Source organism: Sporobolomyces salmoneus (assembly GCF_050403485.1).
Source record: "Sporobolomyces salmoneus JCM6883 DNA, S_salmoneus_JCM6883_v1_ctg30, whole genome shotgun sequence".
Lineage (NCBI taxonomy): Eukaryota > Fungi > Basidiomycota > Microbotryomycetes > Sporidiobolales > Sporidiobolaceae > Sporobolomyces > Sporobolomyces salmoneus.
In genome coordinates, this window is record NW_027481133.1 from 28,740 (window position 1) to 53,634 (window position 24,895).

Sequence of the window (24,895 nt, forward strand, 5' to 3'; positions counted from 1 at the left end):
GAGTCGAGAGTACGTAGAATTGTTCCGTTCGAAATTTTAGTCGAGCTGGTCATGATCGACCTCTTCTTCTTCGCTGTCGTCGTCGTCGTCGTCTCCATCGTCGTATCCGTTGCTAACAGGCCCTTCCTCCTCGCTCATCGATTTATCGCTATCGTATACGATTTCCTCCTCGTCTTCTTCCTCTTCTTTTACGACTTCCTTCTCCTTCCCTTTCCCCTTTCCATTCCCTTTAACATCCGAATGATCCTCCTCGTTGTCCTTCTTCAGTTTCGGTTTCGTTTCAGGTACCGGTCCTAGCGGTTCGTGAATATCGCCGTTTTCGAGTTTCTTCCACGGATCGCTCCGGAATCCCAACTAAGTGCTGCGAATCGACGTAATCCGACCGATGCTGCACCTCCCATCGCCCAGCCGAGACCACTTCCTGCGACCCAATGAGGACCTCCGAGCGGACCTTGTTGATCGATCCAGAGGTTTGCGAATCCTTCGGCGCGAAGCGACGAGTCGAAGATCGAGGGAACGAAAACTTGAGCGACTTGAGCTTTCTTGAGGGCGTAGAGAGCGATACTGTTCTCATGAGGCTGAATGGACAGGTCAAAGTTGACTTCAGTGATGAAAAAAGGGGTGGGAGGAGAAGAAGAACATACCTTGATGAGGGCATTCCCGGGGCTTGGAGCTTCACGTTGAACTCTTTTATCCCGGCTACGAATCTTCAAATTGTCGGGAAGGACGTCCTGGAGTCGATTGAAAATAAGAGGACCGAAAGTTGAACGTTTGTAGTTTCCGTATTTGAGGAGAGTATGAATTTGTTCGATGGGGAAGAAGAGGGGAAGCCATTTGAGAAGATGGAAATGAGGATCTCGCTACAGACGATGCCGAGAAAGAATCAATGAACCGACTTGAAGGAAAGAAAGGAAGGAGAAACGAGGTGCTTACCCTGACAGACATGTAGACGTCAACAAGATCACGAGCGCATTGAGCAGGGAGACCGCGAGCGAGACCGTTCGGGACATCCTTGAGTAGAGTGTCTTTGTCTCGTTTGTACTGATGGAGAGAAGCAGCGAGTGAGTCAGCCATCGATTCGAGCGTACAAGGGAGTCGAAAAATTGACTCACCCATCGTTTTCGAATGGTCGATAAAACCCAACTAGCATCAATTTCAGTTTCGTCGTTGAGATCCTCGTAGACTTGAGCCTCTTCGAGGTACTTCTGAGCGACCGGAGGTAAATTCTTGAAAACGAGTCGCATCGACGGTAAACGTTTCTGCATCGCTGCCTCCCTCATCAGAGCTCCATGACCAGGAGGACAGGGATAAACCGTCGCCTTCTTCTCAACAACTCCGTGAACTCCGAACCCTTTCTCCGTTTCATCTTCTTCCGCGATCCCTAACTTGACCCAAAGTTCTTCAAAGGTATCGGTTGCGAAGAGATGCGCACGCGATACGAGCCAATCGAAAGAAGCGATTTGTACTTCGGTTTTGAGACCTTTCGACGTCGAAGAGTCGCCGTCAGCGGCTTTCGCGAGATCGTAAGCCGATTTGAGATAGCCGAGCGGCGGAGTTGCTCCTCCTCCTCCAAGTGCGAAAGGTTTCGTCATCGAATCGCGGATGACGTTCGTGTCGAAAGAGGGGAGAGAGGTAGCGTGATCTTGAGAGTGTTCGGCGATCGCGAAAGGGAGAATCGAACGAGCTACGAGAATGGATTTGACCGAAGATTTCTTCGTCCTCATGATTATCGTGGCGTGATGGATTGGGAGGGAGGGAGGCAGGGACTCGTAGGGGAAGGCAGTTGCCTCGAATGGGAAAGTTCCGTTGAGATCGGCGAGTTTCGTTGGTTTCGAGATGAGTCCGGCGCCTTGTCGAGCCCACGCTCCCGACGCGACGACCATTTCGACCTTGATTCGGTCCTTTGCAAGAAGTCCATAAAGTACTGTCGAAGCGAATGAGCGAATGTCAGTTTGTCTTCAAAAGAATAGAAATCGGGGTTAAGGGAAAGTGCTCACAAGCGAGAAGATTGGACGCGAACGAGAAGTAGTGATCACCCGGATTCAACTTCTGACTAGGCTCCCTGCCGTACCTCCTACGGAAATCGGTGCGAAGATTTCTTCCAACACAACGACGGAAAATGTCCTGAAAAAACGAAGAGGATCCGAGCGTGAGCGACGAGACGGTATGGAAGGAGAGAAGAACTCACGTCGGCGAAGATGAGGAAGTTGTCACTAAGTAACGGACCATACGTGTCGAGAAGGAACCTCACGAATTGGGCTGTGCTCGACTCTCCTTCTTGAGTTCCATTGAGGTAACGATCCATCAACTCGACGTTATCAGGGAGCGAACATTCGAGGAGAAAGAGCACAGCGAGCTTGATAGGGTCTTCAGGATGATTTCGTTGGTATTGGATGTGAGGGAGGAAGTATTGGAGGATCGAATCGAATGGTAAAGAATCGAAGGGGAGTCCGGCTTCCTCCAGTTTCGGTTTCATGAATCGTTCCCACTCAGCGTCTACGTTGTCTAAACGCACATCCTGATCGAAGAGCATCTTCTCGACAAACCTTTCGAACTCCAAATTCCTGTCCGATCCGTCGAGTCGCGAAGTGAAGTAGGTAGTAAGAGGGTCGGTACCAGCCGCATCTTCTGCTGCTCTGACTTGGTCGGTTGATTGTGAAGAAGTCGAGGGAGTAGGAGCGGGAGGAGCAGCTTCTGGAGAAGAAGATCGGGGAGAATTGGCAGGAGAGGAGGAGGAGGAGGGACCGGATGCTGAGGAAGAAGCCAATTGATTGGTTCGATGGGTCGATTCATTCGTAGGAGGAGCGGGAGAAGAAGAAGGTTCAGAAGGGAGAATTTGATGAGAGGACGAAGAAGCGACAGGGTAAGGATCGGGGTGGGATTGTTCATCAGTCGAGGGAGTTCCTTCGTAGCTGTAGACACATCGTTCGATTCAGTTGAGAGAAGGAAGTGAGAAGAGAAGAAAGGAAAACTGACGATTCTTCGAGCTCATCGTCTCCCTCCTCCTCTCCCAATTCGATCTTCAGATCTCGATCCTTCCTTCGTCTATCGACCAACTGCTCTCGTGATAACTCCGCCGCCATAACGAGATCTAAAATCCCTTCTCCCAAGTTGTTGATCGTCTTTACCTTTCCTTTCCCTTTCCTACTTCCCTTCTTCTCGCCAAAGTAATCGCCATTCTCGTCTGGATCGTCGTAGAGAGGTAGATGAGGACGTTGTTCTTCGTTGGAAGGGTCGATGATTTGATTGAGAGCCCAATTCGTAAGTGAACCGGGTTTTTCCGCGAGCAAAGTTGAGTCGTCGTATCGTTCTTCCTCCTCCTCCTCTCCATCCCGAGCTTTCCCTTTCCCGTTCTTTGAGACCCTAGGCGCCATAGCTCTGGTCGGTAGAGCGCGATTTGGTTGCCTCGCTTTCCAGCCCTCTCGATCAATACTTCCAATCTGTTCAGTTCCCTCGGATTCTTCCTCCTTCGCTTTCGCTTTCCCCTTCCCTTTCCCCTTTCCTTTCGTACCAGAATCTTCCGTCTCTACCTCCTTCGAACTCGATCCGCTCTTTCCTTCCTCCTTCTTCTTCTTGAACTTCTTGGGAGGTTTTGGATTCTCGACGATTTCTCCCTCTTCCAATTCTTCCTCCACCTTTCTCTTCTTTCCGACCTTCGAGATCGATAGGAATGATTTCAGATCAGTCGAAGGGGATTGCGAGAGTCGATTCGAAGAAGAGGAAGGATTCGACTTGGATCGTGACTTGAAATTTGCGCGTTCTTGTGCTCGCTGTTGGGCGTACGATTTGGAGTCGAGGATTTCGAGATCACTATCTGAGGAGGAGGAGATCTCGATGACTTCCTTTGAGGTGGAAGCCCGAGGGGGTATGGTGAGAGAGAGAGAGAAGTGACTCGCTCTCGAGTTCGAGAGGAGCTGTCGGAGAGGGTAGATCTGGAGAGTGTAGCGCTGTAGAAGTCTGTAGTGTGTCTGGAGTAGTGTGGTGTGGTGAGGAGGGGGGAGAGGGGAGGGGAAAGGAGGGGAACTTCGGAGAGCGAAAAACTGAAGCGCAGCATTTCGGTTTGAGAGGTGCGTGCGCTTCTTCTTTTCCTCAGCTGACCTCTCATTCTCTCATCTCGACTCTCCTCCACTGCATACATTCTTCTCCCAACGGGGAGCTGCTCGAGGCATCAGAGAGGTAGCACCAAGGATTGCTCGAGGGAGATCTCCCATGAAAACGCTGAATTGAGAAGAAAGCATTCGGTTCCTCTTCAGGAGAGTCGAGAGAACAGAGCTCAGCGCGGACTCCGCGCTCTGATGTGAAAGTCACGAGACTTCTCGACCGAAGAAGAGAAGAAGATTTGCGTTCAGCTTTAGTCTTTCCTCGAGTTTCAGGCCTTCCCTGACGATACACTGGCCTTGCGATGAGGTGTGGCTTTTCGCGAGGTGCAGTTCTACGCGAAGCGAGCTCGAGAGATACAGCTGCGCGAAGCTTCGATAGTCAGGCGAAGAAAAAGCTAGTCTAAAGTTAGTCGCGACCATCTTTGGGCAAAGTTTGCTTCAGCTCGTAGTGACGACGAGGTCGTCCATACCTTTCGCCTTTTCGAAAGCAAGAGAAAGAGGGAGAGAGAGAAGCGACAGCGTGCTCACTTTGGGAGAAGGGCATTGCTAGTGATTTCGTTCGAGGCGAGCGAAAAGTCACGCAGGAACAAGTAGAATCGGTCCCAGAACTAGCATCCCTCGTCTACTACTGTGACATAAACTTCAGCGACGTCAGGCAAGTAAGTTGGTTAGAGACAGACAGAGGAAACGAACGAGCGAAAGGATTTTCGTTCGAGAAAACCAGAAAGTCGTATTAACGTTCGAGGAGCTGCAGACGATTCCACCGATCGGTTTCAGAGTAGACGGTAGCGATGATCCATAAGGAGAATGGTGCATCGAGAACTGCATCAATGCGGAGCTGAGATCCAAAAAGCGAGAACGAGCGCTCGTTTTGAACGAGAGTTGCAGAGAGCAACATCGCAAAGCAGTATATATATTCTGAGCGCCGGAAACCAGAACGGAAGCTTTCAGTGTGTCTAAAACAAGAAGCCGGGATAGGTTGAGGTCAAGCTGAGCGAAAAGTAGGGTTCTCCTCGTTTCAAGAGACGGAAGTAACAGCTTCGTCCGAGAGAGTAGATCGTAGACATTCGATTGCATGGTTACTGAGTCTACGTCCCGGGATTTGTACGAAGAAGAGGAGGAAGAAGCGCCAAAGCAGCAAGTCGAATGATCGAAGTTCATAGACTGGGCTCGGCTAAGAGCGCCGAGTCGGGATAGCCAATCCATATTCGAGAAAGTTGTATTCCACCTATCGAGTGAGGGCAATGTCGGCAGTGACGGGCAGGAGGGAAAGTCGAAGAGAACGGTAGAGCGAAAGAGATCGGGAACAAGGGGATAGCGAGAGATGCGATTTCGACTTGAGTAGAACCTTTGCGCGTCAGTGATTTACGGTAAGCGGGAGAATCGGGATCGAAAGGCTCACAGCTTTGCCGGAGCGAGCGCAGAAATCGTCTCGTTGACATCTTGTCGAAATTTCTTCGCTCTTTGAGGGATTTACTCGGGGGAAGTCGCAGAGCTGAACCTTTGACGCCATGGAATGTCATCGTTGAAGCGGGACTCAATTTCATCAGACACCAGCTTGTAGAGAGAAGAGAGAGAACATTAACGCACTTTGAACATTGATAAGAAGTAACGAAATCAGGTCCTGACTCATCTCTAGAGGACCGAACTAGTGCTCTGTACGTAGGAAAGCATTCGTCAGTTCGTAAGCCGATAGATCCAAGTCGAGTTTTTGATCAATCAGTGTGGATTATGGGAGCGTTCAGACTTACCAAGGGAGAAGCCGAGCTTGCCATGCATCAGAACCAATCCCAATACATCACGGAGGCCTAGTCCTACATCCTTGCGATTGAGCGGAGGCTGGTAATTCGTGACGAGAGATGAGAAATGTTGAATGATCGCAAAAGGTCTTGCTGCAGCGGCTGAGGGTCGCGGGGAGGAGCTGTTGTTCTCGAGGATGTACTGGAAGTATCGTCTATAGCAGGAGCAGCAAGGATGACTCGAGTCGAAAGTTTGCGGGAGAGAGAGTGTAATTATAATTTCTCGTTATTTTGGCTCACCCCTTGTCCTTACCTGTCAATCTCGATAGATCAAGACGAGCACTACTCGAACGAACTGAGCGGGGGTACGTCAGTGAGCCAAGCGAAAATATACTCGACTGCGAGAAGTGACCGACTTTGGAATTTCCGCGCTCTTTCTCTTCCTCACACCTCCCTTCACTTCCAAACTCAATCATCAACATGCCCTTCACGGCTTCAGACCTGTGCAAAATTTTCTTGGCTATCTTCGTCGTAAGTAGCTCGTCGTCGTTGTCGTCTTCGAACTCGGAAACTTCGAAAACACCCCCCGGTTCCCTCGCTCGCCTCTCCTAAGCCTCTCTCCCAACGCCCATGACGTTCAGTGAACCCTACGGTTCCTCATGATCCCGCTCACACACACTCACGCACCCCCTTTCCTCGCCCAAATACTAATGACGCAACTATTGTTTTTCCTCACAGCCCCCTCTCGGAGTATTCCTCGAGCGTGGATGCAACGCTGATTTCTGGATCAACGTAAGTCTCCCATTCCCTCTCATTATTGACACCGTCGCAAAGCTGACGCTGGGAAGCAAACGACGAGCAGATTCTTCTTACGATCCTCGGTTACATCCCGGGTATCATTCACGCCCTTTACATCATCCTCAGTGAGCTCTCCATTACCTGTTCATACGAGTCACGTACTCCGTCGTCATCGAGCGAACGACTGGACGGAGACGTCCAAATAGTCTCGATCAAAACCCCGAAATGATGCTGACGCTCTTTCCTTACAGAATACTAAACGAGGACAAACACAACGACTCAATGTCACTGAAGATTCGAACGATTTGATTCCCATTTCTCCCCGCCCATTAGCTACTTTTCCACAACACGCTTAATCCCTTACTTTACGCCTCACTGCCCTCAGTACTCAGTTTCTCTCGAATGACTGTAAATGCCCTTGAATACATAACCTACACATCGCCGCCTGGCTAGAAATGCTACCGGGACCGTCAGAGAAATCATCCAGATTCAAGGGCGAACATTCGAAAACCAAAATTGTGAAACCCGTTCCGCGGCAGATCGCTCTCGCAGACGAGACAACGCAACGCACAGTAGGATGGTGATGCAGATATGCTTGATTGCGTGAATAAGTTAAGGGATGCGTGAAGATACAGTAAAAACTACAACAAAAACACGACTCGATGCTATAACAATGCGTCGTCACTCGCCCGTCTACTGACTTGCGACACCCTGTACACGCCATTTGTATCCTCCGGATGTCGACTTGCGAGATACTTCGCATGCGAGAATACTGTGCGAAGATAAAGGTCAGCCATGAAGGCAAAAAACAAAACGAGGAGTATTGCGCTTACTGCTCTCCCGGATCTAGTCCTTCTGTCAACTCGACGAACCTACAGAAGAACTACTTCGTCAGCGTCACGCAACGGCAGAACGAGAGAAGTATCGTCGGAACTGACTCTGCTCCCGCCGGTCCTCTTTCAGGCCAATGCGATTCAACTTCCCACGAGTTCCCCATCACCCTTCCACCGCTCGGCGTTTCCTTCCCTCCCACTTCCTCAATCCAGCAAACCGCCATTCCGGGCGCCTCCATCCGTCTCTTCTTCTTCCCCTCGGCGGTCCCTTCTTCCTCCGCGGTAGGGTTCTCATAAGATGCTTTCCCATTCGTCGTGTAAACGAAAATCCCAACTTTTGTACCTTTGAACGAGAAACGGATTTGAGCACCGGGAGAAGAAGAGGACCAGGCGTGTTTACCGTTCCAGGAGATGAGAGTGAAGAGAGGGGAATGAGAGAGCGGAGTTAAGGGGGAAAGGGGAGTGTTGACGGTGCGACAGAGAGGAGTGATCGGTTTCAAAGGTTCAGGTTTCAGCCACTGCAGAACGAGGGCGGAATCAGCTCGGCGTTTTGTTCGACAGATCGAAAGAGTGAGAGACTCACTTTACTCCAGAGTGCTAACTCCGGTACGGCTCCCATATCTTCCTCGAGAGGCCATAGAGCGAGACTTTCTGGAGACCGTGAAGGGATCGGGGCGAGTTCTAAGCGTTTCGTTTCACAAACTTCTTTGCGGATGTAGAGGGAGAGCATATCGGCTAATGCTGCGTGACCGATGTTCGACATGTGACGCTACAGAGTGGACGATACATCAGAAAACTCGTGAGAGTGAGAGTGAAGAGAGGAGAGATGGGACGCACGTAATCACGATTTCCCCATTGATCGAGTCCGAACAGAACTTCTGCTGGTTCTCGATGCTTGATCAGATGAGGGATCAAGAACCGAATACTACAACGAGAACTCTCTGTGAGTTAGCTCCAAGCACGCAATAGCTAACACGCCGAGAGAACTGACCCAATGACCGGAACATCGAAAAATTCACTCGTGATCAGAGTGCTTACTGCTCCTCTCGCAAGTTCTTCAAACAAGATCGCGATCGCACTGACTCGAATCACTGCTGGTTGTTGAGGAAGCTGCAGTAATCCCCTCATTAACGCATCGTCATCTCGTAAAGTTTCCAATCCTCTACGTTCAAATCGAAAAAACGTGAGTTGAACTCTTACAACGTACTTCCAGGAAGTAGAGGTGAATGAGAACTCACGGGTTGTTATTGATATCTAGTTCTACGATATACAAATCGAGATTCGTAGGAACTACCGCTTCATAACAATACGAAAAGAACCTCGAATCCGTCGCGGAAACGGCTCCGACGTGCATCTTTGCGTTCGGGAACATGGTCAAAAAGTCGTTGTAGAACTTTTCTTGCCATTTCTGTTGTCCTGGTTGAACTGAATGACCTGATCGGGCGTTGCGAAACGAAGTTTCAGCGAAAGAACCTTCTGCTCGGAAGCGATAGTGTGGGAGTGGATGAGCTCACCGGCAGTAACGGATGCTCCCAGGATTCCAATCCCTATTTCTTCCCCTCTCAAAGCTTTCTCGAGTGCTCTTCTAACCCTAACTCCACTCCCTTCATACTGTCTCGACATTCTAACGCTATTCATTCCATACTCGCACAACGCATTCCCCGGCTCATTCACACAAACCTCACACGATCCCGTCGCCGCTACTGGGACCGGTACTGATCCTCCTCCTTCGTGACTTTGTAAATGTGAGGAAGTTGAGAGAATCGAATTCGCTTTATCGAGAGTTGGTCTAGCTTGGTGAGTCCACCAAAGGAAGAACGAGATATGAATCAAAGCGAGGGAGAGCGTAGGTAAGGTGGGTCGGAATCGAGTTCGGCGGAGTGAAGGAGATGTGGAGGAGGAGGAAGAGGAAGAAGTTGAAGGAAGGCCTAGAGGAGTTAAGGTCGTGTGGTGGTTGCTGTCCAGTGATTCATACTGGTGGACCATCCGTTGAACGAGCGAGAGTCGATGAAGTGAGAAGAAAGAGAGTTTCGCAAGAGAGAGCTCTCCGAGCGTGCATGAAACAAAATCTCTCTCTCTCTTGGTCCCGGCGTTTCGCTTCGAACTTTCCCATTTCGTCACATGTCTCGCTGGACCGTGAGCCGAAGAGCACGACTCGGATCCGAGACTTTTCTCGCAAGAGCAAAGTAAGGAGTTTGGAATCCGACGAAGTAACAGGTTCTTCCTTGCGAGAGAGAGAGAAATACAAGAATGTCAAAATGTAGTATGAAACAGACGAGAGAGAAGAGAAGGGCTAGAGATTTGCGAGGGTCGTATGATAGAACAGTTTCCGTTAGTGGTAGATTATGATAAAAGCTGTGTTTTCGCAACGAGAGAACGGAATCAGTTTTCAGTTTTCGTTTCGAAAGAAGCACAGATAAATGATGATCTTACCTCAGTGAAGCTATTCGCAAGGAGAGAGAAAAGCTCGGCCTCAGTCAGTAATCTCGATCGAAGCAGAAGAGTAAGAGCGGGATCGAAACTCACTTTGAAGGGAATAATTTCGAAGGACCTTGATCTCCGACCCTCAATCCCTGCCACCATCCATCCGGCTACCACTCCCACTCACATCAGTTAATCGCCTAAAATCCTCCGAGAGCAAGAAGAGAAAGAGGTGGAGCTTACATCGGTAGCAGTCACAGCGATTACATCCCCTTGAGAGAACGAGAACTCTTCGTTCGAAGCCGCTCGATAATCAAACAACGCGTTTACCTGTTTATCCTCATCCTTCCTCTTATCAGCTTCTCACGTCCACCGAGATAAGAGATGAGAGATGGGAGGGAGGACTAACGTAGAAAATGATAGGTTGACCTTGTTCGGTATACTGCCCTGTCGGAGGAGGTGGAGGGACTGAACCTGCTCGTACTGAAGCAACTGAGGTTGCTCGAACATGTGACTGTTGAGACTGTTGTTGGTAAGGTGATTGTGAGACGACCGAAGCGGTTCCAACTCCTGAGTGAATCGACGGAGTTCTTTGAACAGACGGAGAAGCGGAAGAGACGTATTGCTGCTGGGGAACTATGTTACTTGATGGAGCAGGGACAGGGGTGTAAGGTGAATGATGGGAATGAGAAGGGGTTTGACTCGGGTAAGGGTAAGAAGGATTCGTTTGAGCTTGAGACTGGGAATGAGCGAGAGAAGGAGGTGGATTCGCAGAATAAGCGTGAGGTTGTTGAGAGAAATGTTGAGAGTTACTGGGTGTCGTTGTCGAAGGAGGAGGAGGAGGAACGGAAGAGTAAGGATGTTGGGAGGGAACGTAACCTCCATTTCCGGGAGGAGCTGGCGAAGCAGTTCGAGCGTAAGGAGAGGGTTGAGGAGCTGCAGCAGCGTAAGGATGAGTTTGCGGCGGCTGAGCTTGAGGGTAACCCTGAGGAGGGGGAGGTCCGCCGTAATTCGAAACGGGTCGAGTTCCATAATTCGTCGGTGTCGATTGTTGAACTGGCTGTTGCTGAACAGGTGGGCGATGACCGTATGCACTCGTAGGTCTCGTTTGTTGTTGTTGAGCTTGAGCTTGCATTTGTTGAGCGACTGCCGGACTCCGAGGTCTCAAAGATTCAGGAATGAATGGTTGAGGACTTGGACTTCTTCCTCGAGCTCCTACTCCCGCAAACCCTCCTCCTCCTTCTCCTCCGGGTGAAGTCGGTCTTTGTTGTTGTTGAAAGTTTGGAACCGAGGAAGGAGAAGCGAGAGAATTTCGATTCGGTTGATATTGATTCTGAGAGACGTTCGAACCAGCTCTCGAACCGGGTCTCGAGATTGATTGACCGGCTCTTTCTCCAGGGAACGCTTGACCATAAGGAACCGACATTGATTGAGAGTGAGATTGTGATGGAGGAGGTTGAGAATTCGAATTGGGTTGCATCATCGCGGCTACTGGAGCGGGAGAAGTCGGTCGAGATCTCGAAGGTTGAGGGATGTTTTGACCGAGAGAAGATTGAGGTCGATGATTCGCTGGACGAGAACCCATCGAAGAGAGAGGTCGAGCAGGAGCGGGAGAGTGAGAAGAGACGGAAGTTGGATTCGGGGACATTCGAGAAGACCGTGGAGATGCGACGGGAGCTGGGGTACTTTGCAAGACTTTGAGAGCTTGTAATAGTGGATCATCGTTATCGTCATCTGTCGCTGTCGGTGCTGAGGCGGGGGCTGCCGAAGATGAGAACGCGTGGGGTTTTCTCGGACTCGTCGAAGGGGAAGTAGAGTATTGAGCGGGAGGTTGAGTCGACGCGACGGGAGGTCGGTTCTGGAATGCTGAAGCGTTGATATGACCGGGTCGAGTCGATCCCGGAGTTGGGGAAACTGATCGATTCTCGCCTGTTCCGTGAGATTGTCGAAGAGCGTTTGGGGAAGGAGCGAATCGAGAGGACGAAGAGAGATCGTTCGAAGGAGGAGGTCTTGTCGGTGTTGTTTCCTGAGATGCTGAAGGGGGGATCGATTGAGAAGAAATGGATTCGACTAATAAATTCGAGTTCGAAGGATGTTGAGCTGATCGACTCGCAGGTCTCGAGATCCCTCCTCCTCCTCCCAGGCTCGTCGAGGAAGATCCTCTGTGATGTCCTCCTCCACCACCATCAGCAGCGGGAGATCTCGCTGAATTCGTCGGATTCGAAGCGGACGGAGGAATCGATGATGTCGCGGAAGTGGGTTGTTGGTGTAGTGCTCGAGCGATATCGTTCACTGCACTAGGAGAATGTTTCACTCCGGGGATTCGAGTCGAACTTCGGGAAAATTTCGCAATCTTGTATCCTTGTTTCGGGTGAGGAGTCGTTCGAGCTGCATCGACGAACGGTAGAGGATCTACAAAGTGTGAGGAAGATAGCTTCGATCAGTCTCGAAACGAAAGTCGACTGATTCGAAAGGCACGACTCACCGGGAATACAATTTCCAGTCGCAGACCTCTGAACGAAAATTCGGATATCCAATCTCGGTTCGCACTGCTCTAATGCTGTTCTTGTTCGTTCGGCAGACTAATCTCGAAAGAACTTATCAGTACGAATCCGAGTGGACTATAGAAGCGTCTTAGCTCACCTCGTCCTCTGCCATCGCGATCGTCGATTGAGCGTTTGCCCAATCCCACATTCTCCCCTTGATGAATTCCAACCTCTCTTCTTCTTGATCTTGAACCAGCTATCAATTGATCGAGCGTATCAAGGTCGTCAGCCTCCAGTCGCAGCGAAGTTTGTAAGAGGAGCGATTTGTAACTTACGTCGCAAAAAGTCTTCCAAGCCATATTCCAATTCCTAGAACAAGGTGCGGAATTACTCAGTTCCTTCGACTTTCACGGCGAAGAGCTGAACGTAATCAAAAGGCTTACACTGTAGTCTCTTTCAAAACTCCAACGAAATTCTTGTAATCTCTTTCGTTAACGACGACGGTTTGTTGTACTTTATCCATCTTTAACGTAGCCTATTCGAAATGAAATTTCGACCCGCTGTACTTGAACAAGTTCGGAAAGAGCTAAGAACTTACCTTGTCTAGTTCTCGACCTTGTAAGAGGGAAGCTTGAGCGTGTAACGAATTGATCTGAATCGCATCGTTCTCATACTTTGTTTTCGCCTGAAGAGTGATGAGGGTTAGCTTGACGCATAGTAGATAGAGAGTCGAGAGTGGAAGGAGGAGAGGAGAGGGAAGGGCAACTGACTTTTAAAACGTGTTCCCTCTGATTATTCATATTCTTCCAAGTTTTCTCAATCGCGCTTTGTTGCTGTATGTCGCCGCTCAGTATCACTCAGTCTCTACTCTAGAAACAGTCTCGAGTGAGTGCCGAAGAGGAAGAAGACATACGGTTTTTCTCGCCCCATCTCGTTTCGCGATGAAATCGTTCACCATCGCTTCTTGTTGTTTCAGGAGACTTGCGAGGTCGTGATGAGACTTCGAAGAGGTCTCAAGTTCTTGTTTGAGAGTGATCATCGCTCGTTCCATGTGACTATCGGAGACAGAGGAATATCTCGTGAGTCGCTGGTTTCGCAAGCAAGATAGAGAGAATCGATAGGAGACTCACCCAGTCTCACCGTTCCCGAATGAAGATTTCGATAACTTCCCTAATCGTTTCGAATAATCCTCTTCAAGCGCCGCTCTGTGAGACCGGAGATCCAAAAGAACGAAACCTTTTGAGCTCAAATTCCCACAAATCCTCGTTTCCAGTTTTCCATCGAACTCACCTCTCCTTGAAAACCCCCTTCAAATCCTCCAACACTTTCCCTGCACTCTTAACTCTACCCATAACCGTTTCATACCCTTCCTTGCCCCAATCCTTCTCCTCACTATCCTCATCCCTCCCGTCTCTCCTCGATCGTTGTGGAGTAACCCAGAAAGAATTACAGAAATCGTAATCTGCTTCGGAGGGCAAGGTGGAGGGGGGGAGGTAGGCACCTTCGGAACGGGTTGAATGAGTCGAATTGGGGCGAGAGGAGGAGGGACCGCGAGAGGTCGAACGCGGTTGAGCCATCCTCTAACGATATAAGTTGGAGAGCTCGGCTCCTGGGTAGGTGTGAGGTGCAGGAGAAGGGGAGATGGGGAGGGAATGGGTGCGTGCCAAACAATCGAGTTCTCTGTGTCACTAGGGTCGATCGGGTCGTAAGTCGCGGTCGATCCGAGTCTCGTATAGTCTGGAGAGCGTATTCGAATGTAAGAGCTGAAAGTCGACGTGGTGGAGAAGCGAATGGACAACACTTTGCGCAGCTTTCGCTCTCTTCTCCTCTCGACCACTTCCGGATTCGCCTTAAACAAGCTCACTAGAGGACGATACGACTCATCGACAGCGACAGCTAGTCAAAGTCAACGAATACAGCCAACAAGAATTCGGGAGTTTCGTCATCAAACACCGCTTCGACCTCTCCTCTTCCTCCCTGGCTATCAGTGTACCGTAGACAATCATGTTTGGCCGACCAGCAAACCCTTACGATGAAATCATCAGTACGTCTTCCTCTTCCCTCCTTCTCCTCTCTTTCCCTTTCTTTCCCCCCGCCGCCGAACCGAACTCATCTCTACCTCTCTTGACGACGAGTAGATAAAGCGACGCATGAGAAACAAACTGAAATGAATTGGGAATTGGCATTGACCGTATGGGATAAAGTGAACGAGGAGGGTGAAACTGGGTAAACACTTCTCTCTTCCCTCTCTCTCGCTTGCTCCGTCGCTCTCTGTTGCCCTGAAGAGTGAGAGAAAGCTGACGGATAGGGTTGAATGGGGTGCTACAGGGCGAGAAACTCGGTTAATGCGTTGACGAAACGATTAACTCATCGTTCGGCGAATGTTCAGTTATTCTCCCTTACGGTAAGCTCTTTCCACCTTTTGCTGAGTCTTCTTTACTCGTCAGCTGAAGGTGGTTGGTTGCTTGCGACATTGAGCTCGCTGGAGCACTCGTGAATAACTGCGGTCCTTCACTGCACCGAGAGATCTCAGGGAAAGCTTTTACTCAAGCTCTCACTCGACTCATCAACGATCGAGTGCGTCACCTCTCTCCATCCAGTTCAGCTCGAGGGAGAATCGATGGACTGATGGTAGTAGAAGTTGTACGCACAGACTACCCACGAAAGCGTCAAGAAAGAAGCCCTGAAGTCCATCGAAGAATGGGTCAAAGAACACCCAAACAATTCCGATTTCGATCTAATGAATGACACCTACGAAGCGTTGAAACGACAAAGTGAGTGACGGACCATCGATCATTCGGCTAGTCAACGCTGCTAATGCTCGGGTTTCCTTCACGAAAGATCATAAATTCCCTTCTTCAATCGCGAGGGATCCTTCTCCTCCTAGAATCGTAAGCTCTCTCCCTACCGTCAGGTCACTTCCTTCGACTGACTGACCCCTCGAATGACACTGCGTAGAACGACGACGTCCTCCGAAAAGAAGAAGAAGATCTCCAACGAGCACTCGCCGAATCCGCCGCACTCTCGAACCCTCTTCGCGGCTATCAGCCCTCCACTTCCTCTTCTCACACTCCCGCGAACGTGAACGACTCCTCCTCTCCAGCTAAATCTCTCCCCTCCGAACCTGAACCTAAACCAACCCGAGTTCAAGCTCTCTACGATTTCGTCGGACAAACTCCCGAAGAGCTCGAATTCAGAACAGGAGACGTTGTGAGGGTTGTTGAATGTTTGTATGAGGATTGGTGGAAAGGTGAATTGAGGGGTAGGGTAGGGATCTTTCCGAGGAATCATGTCGTGAGTTTTCGCGACCACTTCAGGTCTTTCAAAACACGAGGGAGAGGTCGTGCCGTTCTGACTGACTTGAGATCCGGATGGAGTCACAGCAACCACTACCGGAAGAACCTGAACCACGACAATCTCATTCTCAATCTCAATCTCAAGCTCAATCGCAGTCGTCGCAAGGTCAACAACCGACGGAAGAAGACCTCGAATCTGAAGTATTCGCACAAGTAGCTCTCGTAGATCGTCTATTAGCGTTAATGGCTCAATTGAGGGAACAAGGACAAGATTTTGCTGATAACGATGAATTGACGGTTCGTCGAGTTCCCTTTCTCGTACTCGTTAAGCTCGTGACCGTGGCTGATGAGAACGTGCTTGGGAACCGCGATCAACAGGATCTGTATAATTCTAGTATGAGATTGAGACCTAGAGTGGTTAAATTGATCAGGAAATACGATCAGAAACAAGGTCAGTTCTCAACTCTTCTCTTTCTCCCCTCCACTCGAAACGATAAACTAACTCATGCTCCTTCCTCCTCCTGACCTCAACTCAATTGAACGTTGAATCGACGATACTACAGCCGATTTGCAGAATATGAAACAAAGAGTTGAACAAGCTCGAGGAATTTACGAAGGAATGATGCAACAACGAACTCAGCCTCCTCCTCAATCACTACCTCGTGGGTACACATCCCTCCCACACTCAATCGGGCATGTCTGATCACGAACCTTTGTCAGATGGATACCCTCAATCTCAACCTCAAATGAACGGTTACCACTCTCAAAACCCTCAACAAGGTGTTCCTCCTCCGTCTCATATCCACGGCGATCCTCATCGACAAAGTCTCCCTCCTCAGGCTCAGTCTCAGTCTCAGTATTCAGCTCAACAGCAATCGACTCCAGGAATCGATCCAGCGATTGAGGAACAACAAAGAAGGGAATACGAGCAAAAATGGGCTGAATACGAACGACAAATGGAAGAATACAACCGTCAAATGGCTGCTCATCAACAGGTAGGGAGACTTTTGGAATTATTCTCGCTGAATGAAATGTCACTAACGAATAAGTCCTTGCAAGCGCTTCCTACAGTATTATCAGCAGCAACAAGCCCCTCCTCCCTCTTCCTCTTCTTCCATGACTCCTCACGATCCCTCCTTTGCACACCATCCCTCCCCTTCACCACATCCTTATCCTTCCGATCCCCGTCCCGCTTCCGTAGCTTCTCCCGTTCCTTCCCTCTCTCGCTCTCAAACTTCAACTTCCCATCATTCCCTTCCTCCTCCTACTACTTCATCTCAGGCTCAACCTCAGCCTCAGCCGGTGTGGGACGGACAAGCGTGGGTTTGGCCAGCTCAAGTAGCTTCCGTAGCCCAGGTCGCTCCTCCTCAAGGTCAAAATCTATCTCCAGCTCATTCTCCAGCTATATCGACCCATCAATTCGCAGCCGTACCGCCGCATCACGTAGTGGGAACTGGAGGAGGAGGAGGAGTAGTGAGTCCTTTACCGAATACCGCGATTTATTCTTCCCCTCCCGGAACGGCACAACCTTCCGCGATCGGGAATCTGGCGGATGGAGTAGCGGGAATGGGATTGAGTGGATATGGACCTCCACAGGGACACGGACAAGCGCAGGCAGGAGGAGCGGGAGGAGGGTATTATCAGACTGCACCAGGATCGGCGGGGGGAGGGGAGGATCCGGCGCAGGCACAATGGGCGGGTCGATAGGACAGTGAGGGAAGGGCCGGCCGCTCTTGAGTGAATGCGGGAATTGTGAGGATGGGGAAATGCTGGAAACGAGATGAGGAAGGAGGAGGAGCGTTCGAAGTCTACTTTTCGGACGGATCGCTGGATTCGGTTTTCGTTTTCGGGACGGTAGTTTCTGTCTTTTGATAGTCTCGCACGTATGATCTGTAAGACTCTGTCTATCTCTCGGGTAACCATCGTAGAACGAGGTGCGAGGGACGAACCGAGCGAATTCAACGTTTGCTCTGCTTTTTCAGGGTCTCCTGAGCTTGCGACAAGGGTTGGGGACCGTTCCTTCGGGGACCTTCGGATCTGTGTCAAACTACACGTCGTGGCTCGGACGGATAGCGGCCGACTGTCTCCACAAGAGCTTGCTAAACGATCTCGCTGCGAGAAAGCTTGGGTCGCTTTTCCGGCGTTTCCGACCGCGATCTCTCGTATTCGTCCAGATCTCCTTGTGACCACTCTAGGTCGAGCTAGGGGATAGGTGAACTATCGTGTGACGGGAGAGTGCATGGTGCCAAGTTTGCGAGCGAACAGACTGCGAGATCTTCCGTTTAATGCTCTGTCTGCAGTTCTTCTCACTGGGGTCCTTTCATCGCTCGCCTATGCGTGTTCGCCCGTCGCCGCGAAATCCTTCGGGCCAACAAGGCCAGCCAGCGCTGTGCTTTTGCACAGTGTTTTGTTACAACCGCTTCCTCGCACGCGCCATACTCTGTCTCGCTCGCAGGTCAACGCATCGAAAAGAGCTCCGTGACTCTATGGCTATGGGAGGCACTAGAACGAACAATTCTCGCCGCTGACGCTGGTGTTCTCCCTCCGTCACGCTGCTTGAAAGTCTTGCTTTTCGGGTTTAACTTCGTCGTACGTCTTCGCAAGCAGTTGTACTCGCAGGTGCGCAAGCGAGTTCTCAAGGGAGAGAGCGACGAAGCGTATTCCTTACAACAAAGCTTCCAACAGAAACAAACGAAACCGTCTCTTCATTTCTTCTTCTTCGTTTTCTTTTTCCTCTTCTCGCTCAGTACTTGACTCGGTGTCTTCCCTCCCTCTCCCTCCGCCGCACCTGTCGGAGCTACTCCAATCGTCGCTCCTCTGAGTTCACTCCCTTCAGGTTCCTGTTCAATCCTCTCCCTCATCGTCAAAGCCGCCATCAAATCATTCACCTGTTCCTTCAACTCTTCCATCTCGCTCCTCACTTGATCCGTCTCCCTCTTCCTCTCCTCGACTTCCGATCTCATTGACCCAAGGTTCTGAGAGAGGGATAAAGTGACAGATTTTTCTTGTTCGAGTTCCCTCTCAATACTCTTCCTCATTCTCACCGCGTCTAATCTTTCCTTCTTTCGTTCCTCCATCGTCCTCTTCAACTCCCTCTCTAGTCCCTCTAGTCTCTCCCCCATCTTGCCCAACTCGGATTCTTTCTCCCCTCGAACGATTCTCTCCTCTTTCCTCAACCTCTCATTCTCCTTCCTCTCCCTTTCAAGGGCAGACTCGAGTTCCCCAACACGGACTTCCCATCCCTTCCTCAATTCTTTTTCTCTCCCCAATTCATCCTCGAACCATTCCCTCTGTTGCTCCAAATTACTTTGCAACAACCCCGAGTATTCAATCGCGATTCGTTCGAGTTTATCTTGTTCTTCTTCGGCGGAACGATCGGGACCGCCGTGGGAGTAGGAGGAACCGATTTTGGAGGAAAGATCTTCCGGGTTGTGATGGGACGCGAGAGAGGGGAGTTCGATCAGACGAGAAGTCGAGACGGGGTGGGAGGTGCTGGAGAGGGTCGAGGAGGGGAGTCGGAGGAGTCGGTGAACGTATTCATCGTCTGCAAGGATGGGAGTTGTCAGTTCGAGCTCGGGCTGTGCAGAGAGAGAAAGGGAGAGAGGGAGAGCACGGACCGGTGTAAGACCAGATGCGACCTACACTCACTCAGGCACAATCGAACATCGAGTCGTCAGTGAGAAAGAAGCAGACAGAGAGAGAGCAACAGAGAGGGAGAGCTTACCGGTTTGTAATTCGAGAGAATACCTATTTTTCCGCCCAACTCAAAAACCGCGTCAATCATCACCTCAGGAGAGAGAGAAAGCATGAGGACGTACGAATGACCAGTCTCAGTGTAATGAGAATGCGCATGACCACCCTGATACCTCCCGCACCCAACATTTCCACAAATGATACAAATCCAAAGATTCGACGGTGAAGTACAAACCGTACAATTCGATGCCTCGGTTCCTTCTTCTTCCGTTGTCGAGTTCGTCGAGGAATGAGAGGAGGGTTTGAGGTTCGTAGCTCGACAGACTGGACACCTGCGAAAGAAAAATCGAGAGATTTCCGTTAGATTGCTGAGACGAGATGAGTTTTCGAGGGAAGATAGAGGGGGGGACCGCACCTGGAATCACCCCATCGTAAGAGACAGTTACAATGATATGAATGTTGACATTGAATCTGGACCAATCCAGTCGCTTTCGAATCCAGTCTCTCTAAACAAATCGGACAAGTTGGGATTTCGGTTCCCCTCATCGCTGTTTCCGATGCACTGGGTTTCGTCTTCGAACCAGGTTTCGTAGAAGTAGGAGGGTTGAGTGAGGGAGAAGGAGTTTGAGGGAACGTGAACGGTGGAAGAGAAGTCGGTTTTAGCAGAATCGAAGAGATCGGAACGACGTGACACAATTCTGACTGGAACCGCACTCTTGTTACTTAGCGATCATCTCTCTCGCTGAAGAAACACAGAGAGAGAGAGGGAGAAACTCACATCTTTCGAATCATAATATTTTTTCCCATTAAACTGTCTCCTAAACTCTCTAGCTTTCTCCACTTGCCTAAACTTGATCAATACCAAACTCCTAGCCGGTGTACTATCCCTCAACATTCTTACTTGTTCTATATCCTCTTTCAACCTGATCCCTCCTTCGTTTTCTCCTGATCCTGCGAGGAATTTGAGAATCGCTGCAGCATTCAACACACCGGGGACAGAGATCAATCCGAGGGTTGTACCGTCATCGGATTGTTTGGCGGATTGTTTATCCTCGAGACTGGATTCGTAGGTAGAAGGAATCCCATATTCTCGATATAAATGAATCGAACCCCAATAGAGACTCGTCGTACCGCTACTTGGTTCGGGATCTGACATTTTGATCCAATCTATTTCGAGGGAACCGAATCTGAAATCGAGGATTGGGTTCGAGCCTGACGAAGGAGCGAGAGAGGGAGAGGGAGAAGGAGTGTTCGAGGAAGGAAGAGGTTGTGAAGGAGTCCAGAGTTGAGAGGTCTGAACGGTCGCGAGTGGAGGGGAAGATAGATTGAAGTGTTGAGACCAGATACGATTACTCGTTGATTGAAAAGCAGTACCAGGATCAGTCGAAGGAGAGGAGGTGGTCGAAACTGCCGCTTGGGATAAAGTCGAAGGGTTTTCCGTATCCAATTCCCTCGATTTCGGTAATTCCAACTTCCAAAAGTTCCTCCTCGTGGGAGGTAGAACTAGTTGATCGATAGTTTGTTCGAGACGTGAGTCGAGTGGACGAGGAAGTCGGAACGGAGTTTGAGGTAGGAGTGGGGAGATGAGGGAGGAAGGGCACAATGAAGGATCGTAGAGGGTTATGAGGATTAAATAGGATCGTTCAAGAGGTGTGGTCATCCATGCAGACCTTGACCGAGAGTGCGAGAGACGAAAAGAGATCAAGCGAGCGAGGGTTCCTCCTCTCTTTCTCTTCTCTTCTCCCTCTTCACTCGCCAGATCGATTTCGAACGCGTCATTGGAATTGACCACAGTATATTCGGCGCTCGGGATGAGTGCAGTTCAAGGTTCACCTACTTTCAACCCCACTTCTTCTTCCCCCTCTCATGATCAAACCTCTCCCTCTCCCAACTCTCCCTCTCTAGCGACGACTCCAACTCCAATCACTTCTCCAACAATCTACGTTCACTATGGTGCTCGACACGTCAAAGCCCGGATAGATCATCAAGTACCCCTCGAGGAAATCATTCGAGTTCGTTCCCTTCTCTCTCCCTCCCTTGTCCCTACCTTAGCTGACCCTCTCCTTCGTGTGACTGTAGCAACTTACCGCATCAAGTCAACTCCAAATCACCGAACCCGCCGCCCTCTTCGCCCTTCGCGTGAAAGAAACCGGACAACTCGTAACTTCCTCAAACCTCGATTCGTTACTCTTATCCCATTCCTCTACCGGTACTAAAAACGTTTTCACCTTGTGTTCATCCCCTACTATCGAAGCCGTCGAAACTATCGATAAACTCTCCTCATCCTCTTCCTCTTCTTCGACGAGTGGTGGAGGAGGGGATCAGAAAGGATTGAAATTAGCGACGTTCTCCCTCAAAACTCTGATAAAAGATGAAGATTTCTTGAAAGAGTTCCTTAAACGAGATGGGTTCAATGTACTGGAGGGAGTCGTAGAGAGAACGAACGGGAATACGTTGGCGTATGCTTTGAATGTCGTTAGGGATTTAACGAGGATTCAAGGGTTGGAGATTTGGAGGAAGTTCTCGAGGGGGTTCGGGAGGAGATTAGTGGAGATTGTTGGTCAGTCTTCGGCTCTCTAGATTTGTTCAAGATAGAAGGACCTCGAAGTCTGACGATCTACTTGATTTGTTTGTAGCTACTCAACCGTTGATCAATATTTCAAGACCGGCTACTTCGATCCTCCTCTACCTAGTCCATCAATCCTCCTCCTCCTCTCATGAAACTGGCTTCTCTCTTATTCACCCGCATATCGTTTCCTCATCTCGAAGAACCGACCCAGCAGAGGAGGGAGAAGAATTGTCGAAATTCCTCCCAAACCTAATTTCTCACCTCCCCTCCCCATACTCCGACATCAACGGCACAGAACAATCAGAACTGCGGAAATCGTCGAAATATTCGAATCTAGCAGGAGGTGGAAACGTAACGACGACGAATAGTTTGATCGATACTGAATTCAGTGAATCGAGCTTAGCTCTCCTTGACGGGTTACTGCGAGGGTTCACTGTACTACATCAACGGGACGGATGTGAGGACGAGTCGAAGGGGGAACTGATGGGACTGGAACAGTTTAGGGATGAATTGAGGGGGTTGGGATTGTACAGAATCGTTGCTGTAAGTTCTTTTCTGCGATCTACCTTTTACTCTGCTTCGTCAAGACTAAGCTATAAGTTCGCTCGATTAGTCAATCCTCAACCCTTCTACCACGACTCCAACACCCGAGTCCCCTCTTCTCTCCCTTGCGAATTCTTTCCTCTCAACCTACCAACAATCCCTCCAAACATCTTATTCTATCCCTTTCTCCCCAGAAATCGACTCTTCCTGGCTCGACGAACTCCCGACCGCTTCGAAGCTGGATCCTGAGCAGGAAGCCGAGGAGAAATGGAGGAGAATAGGATGGAAGACCGAGACCCCGGAGCAGGAGGTGAGCGAGTATTGGAGAGAGAATGGAGGAGCTGGAGGGAGGGAAGCGTTGAAGAGCTTGGTGGAATGGGCGAGAGAGACCGACGGTGTGGATGGCGAGACAAGGATAGCGAGAGTGAGTCTCCAATCTCTCTTGGAAACGCTTGAAATTTTGGGGCGATTCCCGAAAGAGGATAGCTCGAGGGGTCTGAGGTACTGACGGTCGTATTTTCGAGTAGGTGATTCGCGAAGAAGTCAATACAAGCTCCGAGAAGCGACTCCCGACCCCTTATGTTTCATTCGAAATTACTCGTCTACTAGCTCGTCGCTTCAACCTCCTCCCATCAGCCTCGAGCTCAAAGACGCAATCCCCAACCGCAACGACGACTGCACTGCTATTCGAGCTTAAGGAACTGCATCGAATTCTCATGGAATTCTGGATCAAGCTATCGAGGGAGATCAACAGCAGCGGCGAAGCAAGAGCTGAAGCCGACTCAGATGGAACGGGAGCGGGAGAATGGGAGAAGATCAAGAGTCTTGTTGAATCTCAATTCGAGTTCAGTGTGGGAACGGCAGAGAACGAAGGAGGAGAGGGATCGAAGGTGAAAACGCTTCAAGAGATCGAAACGTAAGTCCGACAAATTCGTCAGCCGGTCCCATTGACGACTGAACTTTGTTGAACTTGTCGAACTTGCAGTGAGTTCGAGAAGAGTGATTACAAATCGATCAGGTCTCGACAGATTGAAGAGTTCGAGAAACAAGGGGATGAAATCCTTTCCAAGAAACCTATTCAGTTCGTTCCCTCCTTTCCCTTCCTATCTCTTTCTCATCGCTTCTCTCGCTCACGCTCACAAAATACTGAAAACAACCTCTCGTCTCCGGCATTGTCGTGCAGGCGATTAAGGTCCCGAATCTATCGAGAATGTTTCGAATTCCTCAAACAACAACGCATAAACTCTCTCCTCGAAGGCATTTGGGTCACAACAACCACGACCAACGACTCTACTACTGCTCGTTGGAGGTTCTTGAGGTTATCGTTGATGGGTAGCAGTACTAGGAAGAGTTTGAATTGGATTGAAGTGGGGACGAAGGAGGAGAAAGAGGTGGTTGAATTGGAGACGAGGGAGAGAGGTGGGACGGAATGGTTTGCTGGGTTTGGGGGGAGCGGGAAAAGTGAGTAAATCTCGTTTTCGTCATGAGGTGCAGGGAACTGACGAAGGGAGAGAGTGATAGTTGAGCTTTCTTCGATTCAGAAAATTACCACTTCAACTTCTTCCTCCACCTCGTCGAACTCGCAACACTCGGAGCCAGCTCCGTCGTCGGTCACGATACCGAACACTGCGACTCGAACCGGACCCTCGAAACTTCATCGTCGAACTGCCTCTCATCTCGCCGCTTCCCGCACCGGTGCAACATCCTCATTCGTTCCTCCTTCTCCTGCTGCTCAAGCTCAAGCTCGTCCTCCCCGTTCCGAAACATCCGTCGCGTCTACTCCCTCTTACTCGATAACTCTCCACCTCTCTTCTTCCCCTCCCGTGACATTTTCGACCCAGTCCTCTTCGACCCATTCAGAGTTACTCGATTCCCTCTACTTCCTCCTCCAACCTTCCAACCCCGAAATTTCCATTGAAGCTCCCTCGATTCCATCGAAAGAAACGCTTGAGTATGTGACTCAACTCGTCGAGATTGAATTGAAAGTGAAATTATTGGATCTAACGGGGGAAGGGATTGAAATACTTGATTTCGACGACGATTTGGAGGGGCAGGATGGTGGAGGGGTAGAGTATATAGAGGATGATGAAGAGGGAATGAGAAAGGGAGGGATGGGAATGGTGAGGTGTGTACCGAGTGAGGAGGAGAGGTTTTATTATAGAGAATACATTTGAACCGACGAGGAAACGCTGGTCGTTCCTTCTTCGAAAGAGAGGTCTTCTGTCTGTTCTGTTGTAAGTAGTACTTATGTGGTGAAGCTTACTTAGTAGGTGAAAACTTTGGTTGCGAGAGAGCTCAGACCCGACGGTGGAAAGAGAGTCGGAGGTTTTGCCTGTTTTTCTTTCCCGGCTCGATTCCGAAAACACTATGGTAGCCGGGTATAATGAATTAGACGACTGCAGGACACACTCGCTCGA

At 50.0% G+C, this 24,895-nt stretch overlaps 5 protein-coding genes across 5 annotated transcripts; 2 read left to right on the top strand and 3 right to left on the bottom strand.

The window, feature by feature from the left end:
* Nucleotides 1-36: 36 nt before the first annotated feature.
* On the bottom strand, nt 37-9,456 carry JCM6883_001167 (SGNH/GDSL hydrolase family protein; the record flags this gene model as incomplete). The annotated part of the gene is made up of 18 exons (XM_076632752.1): nt 37-293; nt 356-578; nt 645-860; nt 934-1,041; nt 1,113-1,924; nt 1,998-2,124; nt 2,189-2,912; nt 2,977-3,814; nt 5,852-6,054; nt 6,140-6,152; nt 7,339-7,409; nt 7,471-7,509; nt 7,576-7,988; nt 8,054-8,239; nt 8,308-8,395; nt 8,462-8,632; nt 8,709-8,904; nt 8,985-9,456. The coding sequence occupies 18 exons, from the start codon at nt 9,454-9,456 to the stop codon at nt 37-39; spliced, it is 5,157 nt and encodes a 1,718-aa protein (XP_076487198.1).
* Nucleotides 9,457-9,813: 357 nt separating this feature from the next.
* On the bottom strand, nt 9,814-13,954 carry JCM6883_001168 (uncharacterized protein; the record flags this gene model as incomplete). The annotated part of the gene is made up of 14 exons (XM_076632753.1): nt 9,814-9,825; nt 9,904-9,913; nt 9,997-10,061; nt 10,135-10,221; nt 10,301-12,303; nt 12,377-12,473; nt 12,535-12,633; nt 12,713-12,746; nt 12,821-12,912; nt 12,976-13,062; nt 13,148-13,210; nt 13,291-13,432; nt 13,508-13,582; nt 13,668-13,954. The coding sequence occupies 14 exons, from the start codon at nt 13,952-13,954 to the stop codon at nt 9,814-9,816; spliced, it is 3,153 nt and encodes a 1,050-aa protein (XP_076487199.1).
* Nucleotides 13,955-14,381: 427 nt separating this feature from the next.
* On the top strand, nt 14,382-17,380 carry JCM6883_001169 (uncharacterized protein; the record flags this gene model as incomplete). Its single annotated transcript, XM_076632754.1, has 12 exons — nt 14,382-14,421; nt 14,516-14,603; nt 14,706-14,781; nt 14,856-14,954; nt 15,031-15,151; nt 15,219-15,268; nt 15,336-15,671; nt 15,761-15,970; nt 16,052-16,124; nt 16,237-16,335; nt 16,394-16,668; nt 16,745-17,380. The coding sequence occupies 12 exons, from the start codon at nt 14,382-14,384 to the stop codon at nt 17,378-17,380; spliced, it is 2,103 nt and encodes a 700-aa protein (XP_076487200.1).
* Nucleotides 17,381-18,378: 998 nt separating this feature from the next.
* JCM6883_001170 (uncharacterized protein) lies at nt 18,379-21,026 on the bottom strand (the record flags this gene model as incomplete). Its single annotated transcript, XM_076632755.1, has 6 exons — nt 18,379-19,217; nt 19,291-19,311; nt 19,398-19,420; nt 19,492-19,698; nt 19,782-20,068; nt 20,145-21,026. The coding sequence occupies 6 exons, from the start codon at nt 21,024-21,026 to the stop codon at nt 18,379-18,381; spliced, it is 2,259 nt and encodes a 752-aa protein (XP_076487201.1).
* A 151-nt stretch (nt 21,027-21,177) lies between these two features.
* Nucleotides 21,178-24,652, top strand: JCM6883_001171 (uncharacterized protein; the record flags this gene model as incomplete). The annotated part of the gene is made up of 8 exons (XM_076632756.1): nt 21,178-21,378; nt 21,446-21,926; nt 22,003-22,478; nt 22,549-22,902; nt 23,006-23,394; nt 23,464-23,559; nt 23,662-23,939; nt 24,000-24,652. The coding sequence occupies 8 exons, from the start codon at nt 21,178-21,180 to the stop codon at nt 24,650-24,652; spliced, it is 2,928 nt and encodes a 975-aa protein (XP_076487202.1).
* Nucleotides 24,653-24,895: the final 243 nt, after the last annotated feature.